At 39.9% G+C, this 12,207-nt stretch overlaps 1 protein-coding gene across 2 annotated transcripts; it reads right to left on the bottom strand.

Annotated features, from left to right (window-relative positions):
* Nucleotides 1-229: 229 nt before the first annotated feature.
* Nucleotides 230-12,039, bottom strand: serpinc1 (serpin peptidase inhibitor, clade C (antithrombin), member 1). 2 transcript variants are annotated; one of them, XM_086268666.1, is made up of 9 exons: nucleotides 11,930-11,976; nucleotides 10,283-10,354; nucleotides 9,163-9,523; nucleotides 5,677-5,892; nucleotides 4,872-5,009; nucleotides 3,783-4,001; nucleotides 3,028-3,202; nucleotides 2,362-2,426; nucleotides 230-1,775 (listed from the first exon to the last, which is right to left on the bottom strand). In XM_086268666.1, exons 3-9 carry the CDS (start codon nucleotides 9,520-9,522, stop codon nucleotides 1,599-1,601), a joined length of 1,350 nt encoding a protein of 449 aa, XP_086124792.1. In that variant the 5' UTR covers nucleotide 9,523; nucleotides 10,283-10,354; nucleotides 11,930-11,976; the 3' UTR covers nucleotides 230-1,598. The 2 variants fall into 2 exon arrangements, with proteins under 2 accessions (XP_086124792.1, XP_086124791.1); XM_086268665.1 differs by lacking the exon at nucleotides 10,283-10,354 and having other exon boundaries at nucleotides 11,930-12,039.
* Between the last annotated feature and the right edge of the window lie 168 nt (nucleotides 12,040-12,207).

The following is a 12,207-nucleotide window of genomic DNA, read 5'->3' as shown; positions in this document are numbered from 1 at the left end:
TATTCAGAATGCTAAAGTTTAATTCTCTTGTAATAGGTGCAGTCTAAATTTTCTTTTTCCTACCTGGATAAATCCAGTGTTTAGCACATGAATATCCAGTAACATTGACAACAACATGCCTAACCATGAATCTGATCATTTAACTATATTCACGTAATAACTCTTTAATGTTGATTCCTCAGAGTATATCCTAATATATCAATGCAGAAAATAAGTCAAAGTAAACAAATTTTAGATAGTAAATTAACTTTTAATACTGTACTTTTTTTTTCTTGAAGAGGAAGTACTTAAGTTCTGTAGTAGATGAACCTGAAAGGTTTTATGTGAACATCTTTTATGTTGCATGTCTATTGCTAAATCATGTTGGTGGAGGGTGTGGGAGGGTGGGGGGATGTGAGGCCAAAGGTCAGTTAGTTTAGATAAATGTGAAGATGCTTACTTTCACTATGACCACTAGATCACTCACAGGTTGCATCTCCTTCAAAGGAAATAAAGCACTTTAAGTGACAAATGCCACCGACTCGCCTCTGTCTCCAGCAGCATTCACAAACGTGCGCGTGTGAACGTGACACACACATCTGGAATTCAGCACTACTCTCTCACCTGTTTTCCATGAACATGTTTAGAAGTGCCTCAAACTGAATACTGCAACTACTCCTACTACTACTAAAAATAAAAAAAAATGTATAAAAATAAAAAAAAGTTTGTTGTTATTGCAGCAAAACGCTCAGAATTAAAGTATTTTAATGCGTTAAGATTTTCTGCTCTTTAATATTTTAAGTTATTGGATGTAAAGCCTCTCGTTTCTTGGCACTCTGTCAGGTGTGGATGGGTTTTTTTTTTTCCAGTCCTTGTGGAGAATCTGGATGGTTTTCAGTAAGCTGAGTTCGGGCTGACAGGGCAGATGCTTCTTGTCCTTCATGTGGTCTCTTTTCATGTTCAGTTCTTTTTCATCTGAAGCCACGGTGAGTATCTCAAGGCAGAGATATTCAACAACACTGTTATTTCATTTGTTTTGCATTTATTTACTTAAATCATTTACTGTGGAAACACTTTTGAAAGCTGCATCTTTTCTAAGTCACCCTGATCGCTGATTTGAGACCGGGAAGAGGAGACATGAACCCATCGTCAGGGGTGATCAGCTAGTGGATTCCCGGCGCCGGTCCCAAGCTTGGATAAATCTAACTGCTGTGACGTGTTGTTGGGAAATGAGGGAGAAGCACCAAGGCACCATACACCAGCGGGCTGGCCTGGGAACGCCTTGGTGTTCCCCCGGACAAGCTGGAGGAAGTGGCTGATGAGAGGGAGGACTGTGCTTCTCTGCTTAGGCTGCTGCCACCGCAGATGGATGGATGGATGGAATGAAATGAAATGAAGTTGAAGTACAGAACAAACGTCTAAAACTTTGGCTAAAAATCAAAAACCCCACTCTTGAGTGTGTAGTGTATAATGTTGTAAAATGAAGTTTGCATTAGCTCCACATCATACAGCACAGTGCCGAATTGTTATGCAGTATATTTACATTTTGAAATATTTATTACTATATTTTTACGATTTGCGGCTTTTAACAAAGCAGTGATCGCTTCATGTGTAGGGTTTTATTGGTTGCAGGGATCAGCCACACGGCCGGTGAATAGCAGTGTGTTGATGATGGACTCTCTGATGAGCAGCAGAAACGGCCGGTCGGCTGTAAAAACCTCCCTGTACGGATTGAAGGAGCGTCCAGCGGCCACCACAGCGGTGGCTGCTGCCGCCTCACTGCCCTCCTCATTCACCTGCAACAGCACACACAGTTGCTTATTAACTCAAATTAAAACCTGTGTCTGAGAGATGTACTCGTATAAATGCATCTCTCTGAATTTATATCAACTGTCAGGATACCAATATGGATTTAGATGTTTATGTTTTAATACCAAACGAAATGATATACAAAAAAAGGCCCAAAATAACATTTAAGGCAAAAGCATTTTTTCCAAAAAAGGTCTGGAAATTCAAGACAAATCGTTAAAAAAAATAAAATAAAAAAAACATTTAAAATGGAAACACTACCACTCAAATGTGGTCTTTCATTACAGAAGCACCCCTCACCCCTTAGTCCTGATCATAGTATGTAGAAATGTATGTAGCCATCACCCACCAGTTTGTCATATTTTATACCATCTCAGAACTGAAATAACCAAGAAAACCTGCAAGCTCATAGGAAAACAATTTCTTTTTATACTTCTGCATTGGCTTTGCTTCTCAGACCTGGAAGCTACGCTGATCATTCGAATACAGTCAATGGTCCCGACCCACACTTGGAAAAAAGGACTTGTATAATGTAAAACATGCTCTAAGTGATGTAGATAGTATTTGACTGACCTCCAGGAAAGCTTTATGGAAGGCATCTGAGATGTAGAGCCCAAAGTTGCTATCCTCCAGCATCCCTGAAACACAGAAGGAATTTTGTGGTTTTTCTTAACTGTTCATTTATAACTGCCATAATCAAAACCAACAACAGGTCAAGTTGACTTTTTCTGCTTCCCTTCTATATTCAGAATAAAAACGCAGACCACTTAATAGAAGCCATGAAAACACACCATGCTGCAGGGTCTCCTCCATTTATGTTTGCATCAAAACCTGATTTAAATGACATGAATCTTCAGTAAATAATATAATTTGGTCTTTGGAGAGAGTCTTCCTTTCGTCTTGATGCATGCTCAATCATCCAGGTAAGTAAATCCCCCAAAGTTGATTGTGTTCATCTGGACGTAGCGTTTTCAGTGGGAGAAATGTTTCGTCACTCATCCAAGTGACTTCTTGAGTCTCCGCTGACTGCAGGTTTCCCCAAATTCCAAACATGTTCAGACTGTTAAATGTTTGGACCAAATGTATCATGTTTGACCAGATTGACCAAATATAATTGAATAACATGTATAACAATTATATTTGATTATGTAATGGTATAATCAAAAATAATACTCAAATTCACTTTTAATTCAGTTGATGTGGACTTTGGACTGAGATCCAAAGTTCAGGTTTAAGTACCTGGCAGGCTGGCCTTGTCAGAGCTGAACAGGTCAGTCAATCCCATTTCCTTAAGCTTCTCCTTCAAGCTGAAGCTGTGCTCCACTTTAAAGCGAGGGATCTCAACAGAGACAGTTGTTTCCTTCATCTGATCCAACCAACTGTTCAGTTTTGCCAGGTCCAGACTCTCCTCCACCTCAACAAACAAGTACACATAGCACAGAGGTGAAGTACAACAGCAATGAAATATGCACCAGTCAACATTTGACTCTTAAATTACTACATATCTTTAAAAAGGCATTTTTTCTGTAGCTCAAAAATAAAGAAAAAGTAGCAGGACAAAAGACCAAAAGTTTTTATTTGTTACTTACATTCTGAATTTCTGCTTAATGTAATAATGATTCCTTTTTAATTAGTATTATGGTCACTTTAAGTGTGAAATAACTAGTAGGAGTAGCAGGGGCCCTAGTTCAATTCTGACCTGAGGCCACTAATTGTGTGTCTTTCCCCATTTGCTTTCTCCCTGCTTTCCTATGTGTCTTCACTGTACTATTCAATGAAGGCAAAAGAGCCCAAAAGTTTTGTTAAAAACAATAATAAGCAGCATCAGTGTAGGTCTGATAGCAATTATAATTATCTTATCATTTTGAAACTGCTCTTTTCCATGTTGTGTGAAAGGGACAGAAAATGTTATGGTTGTATTTTTCTAAGTCGTTTATAACTGAAACATAATTATAAACAGTAGACAAGATGAGCTGAAAACACAGACGGGTTACCTGACTGAGTGTGGTGTCTCTGCTTGGCAGGATGATCACCATGGTGATGTCGTCTCCACGATATGGCATCTCCAGCAGCTGCACATGATCATCAGGGAAATACTTGTACCTGAACTTGGTCTGCTGGTACATCATGTTGACGGAGCAGGTGCGACTCTCACTGACATGGAAGTCTGTGTTGAACACCTGGTCTTTATCAAACTTGTGCTTCCACTGACCCTAAAAGGCAGAAAGTGTGCTCACTTTCTTATATTATACAAGCTCCCTGTTGGCTCACTCCAAGTCTGACAATTCTGACGTTCCCACCTGACCCCTGACCCATGTTTAATGAATGCATATCCCTTGATACTGATACTGAGACTTTAGAGAAAGCAATTATGCTGTGTGTTTCCCTCCATACCATCACCCCCAACCATTTACCGTTCTGTGCCTGTAGCTGAAAATGTATGTGGCTGTACTGAAAACATTAGGAGGGTTCAAAAACCACTTAAAAGGCTTCGTAATTTCACTAAATCAAATAAAGTACATGTCCAAAAAGAAAAAGCTGGTTCATAGACTGAACTGGAGCGTGCCTTATCCTCACTACATGAAATTTACTCACTGAGACATAAGCAGACTCAAGAAAGTGGAAGCTATAACGCGCTCATCAACCACTAATCCAAGCACTGCACCAATGTGTTGCCCAGAGATTAAATTCCTGTTATTTTACATCTTTAAAAACCTTATTTCAATCTCAGATCTTAATCTTAAAATACAAAGTTTCAATGGGTGAGGTGTTTTAGAGTGAGAAAAAAATGTAATATGGATTTTAGGAAATGCAGCGATATTTCCATTAGAATTCCATGTTTTGAGATGATGGTCCTGACTAACATATAAATATTCCCTTCTGGTTACTTTCTATAAGGATATTAGTGTAAAAACAAGGAAGAACTTTTTACATTTTGATCAAATTGCAGCATTCGTATAGCACCAAATCACAATGACAGCTGCCTCAAGGCACTTTACAGGTACAAACCCTGCAATAATGATGTATGGAGCATGCAGACAAAAATAATTTAGTTTGAGCTGCAGTATTTGGTATTCAAGTACCTTAAAGTAGATGGTGTTCACAAGCACCAGGACTGTGGTGGGATCCAGGGACCCAGCTGGCAGCGTGTCCTGTATTCGGTTCTCTGTCTTGTTGGAAATCCAGTTATTGATGGTGACCCGGGCGTTCTCTGGGTTCTCCTACACCACAGACACAAGGTTATCAGTATAACTGGTGTAAGACAGATCAATGCCCTTTTGTGAATAATGCTAAATTTGCAATCTCAGCCTCCCTAGAGATTTAAGGAAAATGGGATTTTAATGTTAACTATTTAAAGGTGCAGTATACCTTAAACTGAGCGAGGCAGTTTCTGTTTCACAACACTCCCAATCCTAATCAGTACAAAGTTTTTTTCTAAGCCTGACTTTCCTGAATTTTAAAGTATCCAGATGTTCAAACTAAATAGTTCACATATATACTATATATTGATACAATATAAAGGTCCACCCACTATCTTTATAAGCTTACAGTGTGAATACATTTGCTACACTGGGGGATCCAGGCTTCCAGGCTTGCTGGTTCATTTAATCATCTCATCAGTATAAACTGTTTGTATTTGTGCGACTGGCTTTCTGGAAACTCGACAGCTGTCGTAAGTCGGTGTGGTTGAAGTCAAACCTCAAAGCGTTTGACCTCTCAAAAATAAACCTGAAGAAAAGACAAAGGCCATAACGACCAACCACTCTACTCTGGGCTATTGTAGGATGTCGATTCTTTGACTATTATTATTATTCATATTTGGCAGCATCATAAATTCTAGGCTCCAGAGTTCAAAGTTGTCTCAAATTGAGTTCTTTTCCTTTTTACCTTGAAGTTGAGAGGCAGCAGTTTGGCTCCGTACACTGTCTCGCTAATGTTCTGGTATGTCTCGTTGAAGGTTAATGATTTGTCTCCAAACAGTCGGTTGGCAGATATTAGTTCAGTGGTTTCATCCTTCCTTCTGTACAGACGGCAGTTGAGTTTGGCAAAGAAGAAATGGACCTGATCCGATGTCTTTTCTTTGATGGTATCAAACTCAAATACCTGCAGAAAATCAAAAGTTTATTTTGAGCTACAAAATTGGGATAGCTGTGGCTCTGGGGGTAGAGGGAGTTATAATAATGGATTGCATTTATATAGCGCTTTTCAGGACCCCTCAAAGCGCTTAACAATACCACTATTCATTCACTCTCACATTCACACACTGGTGAAGGCAAGCTACAGTTGTAGCCACAGCTGCCCTGGGGCAGACTGACAGAGGCGAGGCTGCCATATCGCGCCATCGGCCCCTCTGGCCACCACCAGTAGGCGGTAGGTGAAGTGTCTTGCCCAAGGACACAACGACCGAGACTGTCCGAGCCGGGGCTCGAACCAGCAACCTTGCGATTACAAGACAAACACCCAACTCTTGAGCCACGATCGCCCCGTTTCTTGTTAGTTATCTACTAACAAGAAAGGGATTTGATCCCTGGCTCCTCCAGCCTGCATGGCTAAATATCCTTGGGCATGACACTGAACCTCGAGTGGCCCCCAGTGCATCCATCAGAGTGTAAGTGTGTGAATGTTGGGTTAAAAGTGCTTAGGTATAGAAAAAGGTAATTGCATGAATGTATGTGAGTGTGCACTGGGAGCATCAGAAGCCCTAGGATAAGCAGAGGCTGAGGATGAGTGTGATTACTGGGGATGAAGTCACAGTTGCAGGTCCCTGGTGTGGTTGAGCTATATAAATAAAATTTACTAACTTAACTGAAAGTTTTTCTCACAGTCTTGAGATGCTGGAGCAGCTTGTTATCCTTTTAAGAATATTCGAAAATGCATGAAAAACCCATTTTCATGTGCTTTGTGGAGTCGGAGGAGACCTTCGACTGTGTCTCATGGGATCCTGTGGGAGGTGCCACAGAAAGTCCTCATTGCTGTCAGTAAGATGGTCTTGTTCCTGATGAGTGTTGAACTTTTTCCAGCTTTGTCTTTGTCACAACTTCTGTTCATTTTTTTATGGACAGAACTTCTAAGTATTACCAAATGGTGAAAGGCTTTGGCGGTCTCAGAATATAGTCTCTGGCTTTCAGGATTGATGTAGATATATTACACCTCCCATGTCTTAGGGCACGATTCTCAGCTGGAAAAGGGTGAAACTCTCACTCCAGATCAGGAACAAATTGCCACCTCAAGTATCTAAGCAAGTATCTTTCGGGTCTTGTTCAAAAGTGAGTGGAGAGGGGAGATTGGGGATGGTTTGTGGCTGCTTCTGCACTGATGCTGAAGCTGTACAGGTATGTTGTGGTGTGTGAGAGTAAAAGCGATTTACGTCCCCATCCTCATCTATGGTAATGAGCTCTGGATAGTGACTGAAAGAATGAGATCATGGATACAAACTGCCAAAATTAGTTTTCTCTGAAGATTGGCTGGCCTTTCTCTTATAGTTCAGAAAGTTTGGAGGGACTCCGAGTACAGCTGCTATTCTCCCACATTAAAAGGAGCTAGGTGAGGTAGTTTGGGTATCTGACTAGGATGCATCTCTTGCGTGAGGTGCTTCGTCTACCAGGCCATGTACAACCCTTTTAAATAAACAATCAAGATATGATTGTAGTGCAGGCTTTCAGCTTTAATTCAAGTAGGTCAATTAACTGTGAATTAACTGTGAATTACAACCATTTTCATGCATACTCCCTGAATTTTTACAGGCTCAAAAGTTATTGGACAGTTTAATGAAAAGCATTTTCATGGCCCAGCAAGACCTCTTCCCCTGGTATTGCATGACAAAACTAGGCAGATTGTAAAACCTGGAGTTGATACCAAGTGCTAAACTTCCATTTCATAGTTTTAAATTGAAACTTTCGATATGTGGTCTGAAAGATATCCGAAAGATAGCAAAAGCTCTACAGGTTGCCAAATAAACAGTCACGTGCTTAAGAGAGCGATTGAGGACGGTCCTTTCTACGGTCCTCTCCCATAAAGGCAGACAGAAGAAACCAGGATGAACTGGTACCAGAATGATGGAAAGAAAACATTATAAAGAAGGAGAGAAACAGCTCATGATCTGAAGCAGACTGTCCCATAATGCCATGGGTATGTGGTGCCAGTGGTAAATAGACTGGTACTTATATTGCTCCTTTCTACTCAATTGTGACCCCTCAAAGGATATTCTAATACAAGTCTCATTCACTCAATCACATACACACATTCATGCAGTGCTTTTATCTATACTTAAGCACTTTTATCTAAAATTCAGAGACACACTCCAATGAATAGGGGAACTGAGGGGTATCTTGCCCAAGGACACTTCAACACGTGGACTGTAGAATAAAGGACTGATTCACCGACGTTCCGATTGATAGACAACCCACCTGAACCACTCCAAACAGACACTGCTATCACTGGTAAGATTTTAGTTTCTATTCAAAAACTGAATTCAGGCAAATATAGCGGCTCACTGAATGTGTGAGTCTGTCTGCTGCAAAGATTTCTGCTGTTTTGACTGCGTGAAACATATTGCTTCAGTCCTGTGTAAAAATGGACAGACTAACTTTCAAAACTAAAACAGGTGAAGACAGAATTATTAGTCACCCTACGAAAATGTAATTTAAAAAAAAAGTATTTCCCAAGTGTGCTTTTAACAGAGCAGATGATAGCATTTCCAACATACTAGTTTCCTTCAGAAAGCATAAATTGTTTCTATTTGCACACAATAACATCATTATCATGATGTTATCATGATCATCATCATATTGCAATGCTAAAAGTCAAACGTGTATCTTTTTTTGCTGGATAGCAGCCTGCAGTTCTTCACCAGGAGCGACGTATGTTTGGGTTGTTGTTGTTGCGTTGGAAGGCAATGCAATGACTGAGACCCAGTTTTGATATGGATTCTTTGACGTTTTCTGTCAAAATCTTCATATATCCTTTCTTCATAATTGCCCCCATCTAAATGAGATTCCCAGTTCAAAACAGAGAGAAGCATTCCCACAGCATAACACTCCCACTACTGTGCAGATGGTGTTCTTAGATTAAAGTTATGTTTTGATTTATGATTTATTTGAAATGCTTTATTTAAAAGCTCTGTTTTAGCACGCTGATCATTTTAATTCACATAAAGCTGGATGTTAAGACCTACCAATACTGGTAAATTTTGTTTTTTTCTGAAATTATTTTAATATTGTGTGCAAACAGAAATGATTTATGATTCAAAATGCTATACTGAAAATCCCTTTGTCTGTTAAAAAAGCACTTGGGAAAATTTTGACAAAAGCTTTGGGTTGGGGGTGCGGTTGTCTTCATCTACAACTAAAGGATCACAATGATGCAGCATTTCACCTTCATGATCTGCTTCAGCGTTTCATTGCAAGCTCCGAGTTTGGTCATGGCGAATGCGGTGGAGACGCTGATGGGGGACATGAAGATGTTAGACTCGGGGCTCCTGCCAAGAGCCAGCTGTTTGTACAGTGACAGACCAAAGCGTCCATTGGCCTTTGACAGTTCCCATACTCGGGGATTGGTGAAGTTAGGGACTGCCTCAGGCTCCAGCGATGGTCCGTCAGAGAACTCAGGGCTGCGATAGACACAGTATGGCTCCAGAGAGAGGTCCTTGGGTTTGGCAGAGCAGATGTCTATAGCGATGGCAACAGAGAGGAATGGCAGGAACACCAGAACCAACAGGCAATCGGCAAACCTCATCCTGGAAAAAGGACGAGCAAGAAGTGAGCTTATAATATTGCAGCTCAGTCCATTTGACTTCAGTTTTCTAAGATTTTATTGGAAGTCTGCCAATTTCAAGCACAAGTTGTGTTTATTACCACATACAATTGAGTGCATTTTTCATAAGTCAGAATGAAATCAACAGTAGATAACTCTCTTGAAAGAGTGTAAAACAGCTAACTGATCATACGCATAGGAATGTTTTATTTGAAGAGTTTCAGTTCGGGAAGGTTACAGATGATCTTTTTATGGCCTCTGACAGTGGGGGTCATCTCTGTGCTTGTCCTGCTAGACCTCAGTGCAGAGTTTGATACTGTTGACCATAATATTTTATCACAGAGATTAGAACATGCTGCAGGTATTACAGGTGCTGCGTTGCAGTGGTTTGTACCATATCTATCTAATAGACTCCAATTTGTTCATGTAAATGGAGAGTCTTATTCACACACCAAGGTTAATTATGGAGTTCCACAGGGTTGAGTGCTAGGACCAATTCTGTTTACATTATACATGCTTCCCCTTAGGCAGTAACATCAAAGGCATAGCATAGCATAGCATTTTTCACTGCTATGCAGATGACAAACAACTGTATCTATCCATGAGCCCAGATAACACACACCAATTAGTTTAATTGCAAGAAAATCCTAAAGACATAAAAACCTGGATGAACTCTAATTTCCTGCTTCTAAATTAAGACAAAACCCCTAAACGTCTAACCAGTGTCTAACCAGATACTTACTTTGGATGGCATTATCTTGGCCTCCAGTAACACTCTGAGGAACCTTGGAGTTGTTTTTGACCAGGAAATGTCCTTCAATGCACATATTAAACAAATATGTAGGACTGCTTTCTTCAGTTTGCACAACATCTTTAAAATTAGAAATATCCTGTCTCAGAGTGATGCTGAAAAATTAGTTTGTGCATTTAATCCTTCTAGGCTGGACATTTGTCATTATTGTCAGGATGTCCTAAAAACTCTGTGAAAAGTCTTCGGTTGATGCATGTTGATGTTGCAGCAAGAGTCCTGACAGGGACTAGAAAGAGAGAGCATATTTCTCCCATACTGGGTTCTCTTGTTGGCTCCCTGTTAAATCCAGAATCAAATTTAAAATCCTTATCATCACATACAAGGTCTTAAATAATCATTCCCATCTTTTCTAAAAGACCTCATATTACATATAACCCCAATAGAGCATTTCACTCTCAGACTGCAGGGGTTACTTGTGGTTCCTATGGGATATAAAAGTAGAATGGGAGGCAGAGCCTTCAGCTTTTAGCCCTCTCTTCTCTGAAACCAGCTCTCAGTTTGGATTCAGGAGACAGACAGCCTCTCTACTTTTAAGATTGAGTTAAAATGTTCCTTTTTTTGATAAAGCATATAGTTAGGGCTCAATCAGGTGACCCTGAATCCTCCCATAGTCAGGTTGCTGGGGGAGTGTTTCTTCTTCACTCACTATGTGTTTATACACAACTCTGCTTTTTGTCATTAGTTATTATTCATCTCTGGCTCTTTTCCACAGCATGGCTTTGTCCTGTCTCCCTCCCCTCACTCCCAATGGGTCGCAGCAGATGGCTGCCCCTCTCTGAGCCTGGTTCTGGCAGAGATTTCTTCCTGCTAAAAGGGAGTTTTTCCTTCCCAGTGTCACCAAGGGGTTGTTTATATGGGTTCATTTAATTGTTGGGATTTTCTCTTTTTTTTCCTCTATATTCTTGTAGGGTCTTCACCTTTGGTGCTATATAAACAAAATTTAATTGAACTGTAGTTTTGGACTCTGTGATTGGAATATAGTTTTTTGATGTACTGTATGTACATATATGGATGTATATATCAACTTTTCCATTGATCTATTATTTTGTATGTCTTTTATAGAATGAACATACACTATTAGAATAACAACAAGACAAATAGAAGAGTTCCTTCCATCTTTGTCATCTTCAACTGCTCATTTGTACAAAGCCGGATCTTCTATCCACCGTCAGCTCTTTTAGACAAACTTTCCAAACACTGCTAGCACAGAGACAAAACGCAATCTAAGAGAGAACTAAAATAACCCCAAAGCCAATAAACTAACACAAAACACCAGGAACATGTGGAGCATTAACTTTGCTAAAAACAGCAGCCAGGATCAACAAAAATACAATATACTCTTTAAACATCAATACTGAATACAAGGATAGCATAAAGTCACAAGTGTGTAAAGTTCAAAACAACCAGAAACATTTTCCCTATCATCGATCGATCATCAACATTTTTAAAATGAGACATTTCCTTCACTAAAGCATGTTTGCTGTGTGGCATCACAAACACGATATTCTACTCTAGTCTACCATATGCATATTTCACTGTTATAGCAGAAAAAGAATAAAATTAAAGATTGGGTCTTACTTGACCAGGTAGAGCCGTGAGTGTTCACACAGGCAGATTTGTGCGGTTTGAGCTGAACTCAGGTCAGTGTCCTGCAGAGCACACAAACAACAAATCAACCTTTGAGACATTGATCCACTGTTAGTCAGAACAATCTGCACCCATCAACAGAAAGACGCATTCGCCCACACAATGACGACTGGAGCAGTCATCCCACAACAAAACATCCTTAGAAAAACAAATTCTTTACCACTACTGGAACAAAATGTCTTCTTATGATCACAAATCACATATTTAAA

This window comes from Aulonocara sp. 'chitande type north' Nkhata Bay, linkage group LG17 (genome assembly GCF_057382095.1).
Source record: "Aulonocara sp. 'chitande type north' Nkhata Bay isolate Kocher_YH1m ecotype deep benthic linkage group LG17, A_spYH_male_GT1.1, whole genome shotgun sequence".
In the NCBI taxonomy this organism is placed as follows: Eukaryota; Metazoa; Chordata; class Actinopteri; order Cichliformes; family Cichlidae; genus Aulonocara; species Aulonocara sp. 'chitande type north' Nkhata Bay.
The sequence above is the reverse complement of the archived record's forward strand: the minus strand, read 5'-3'. Positions and strand labels throughout refer to the sequence as shown.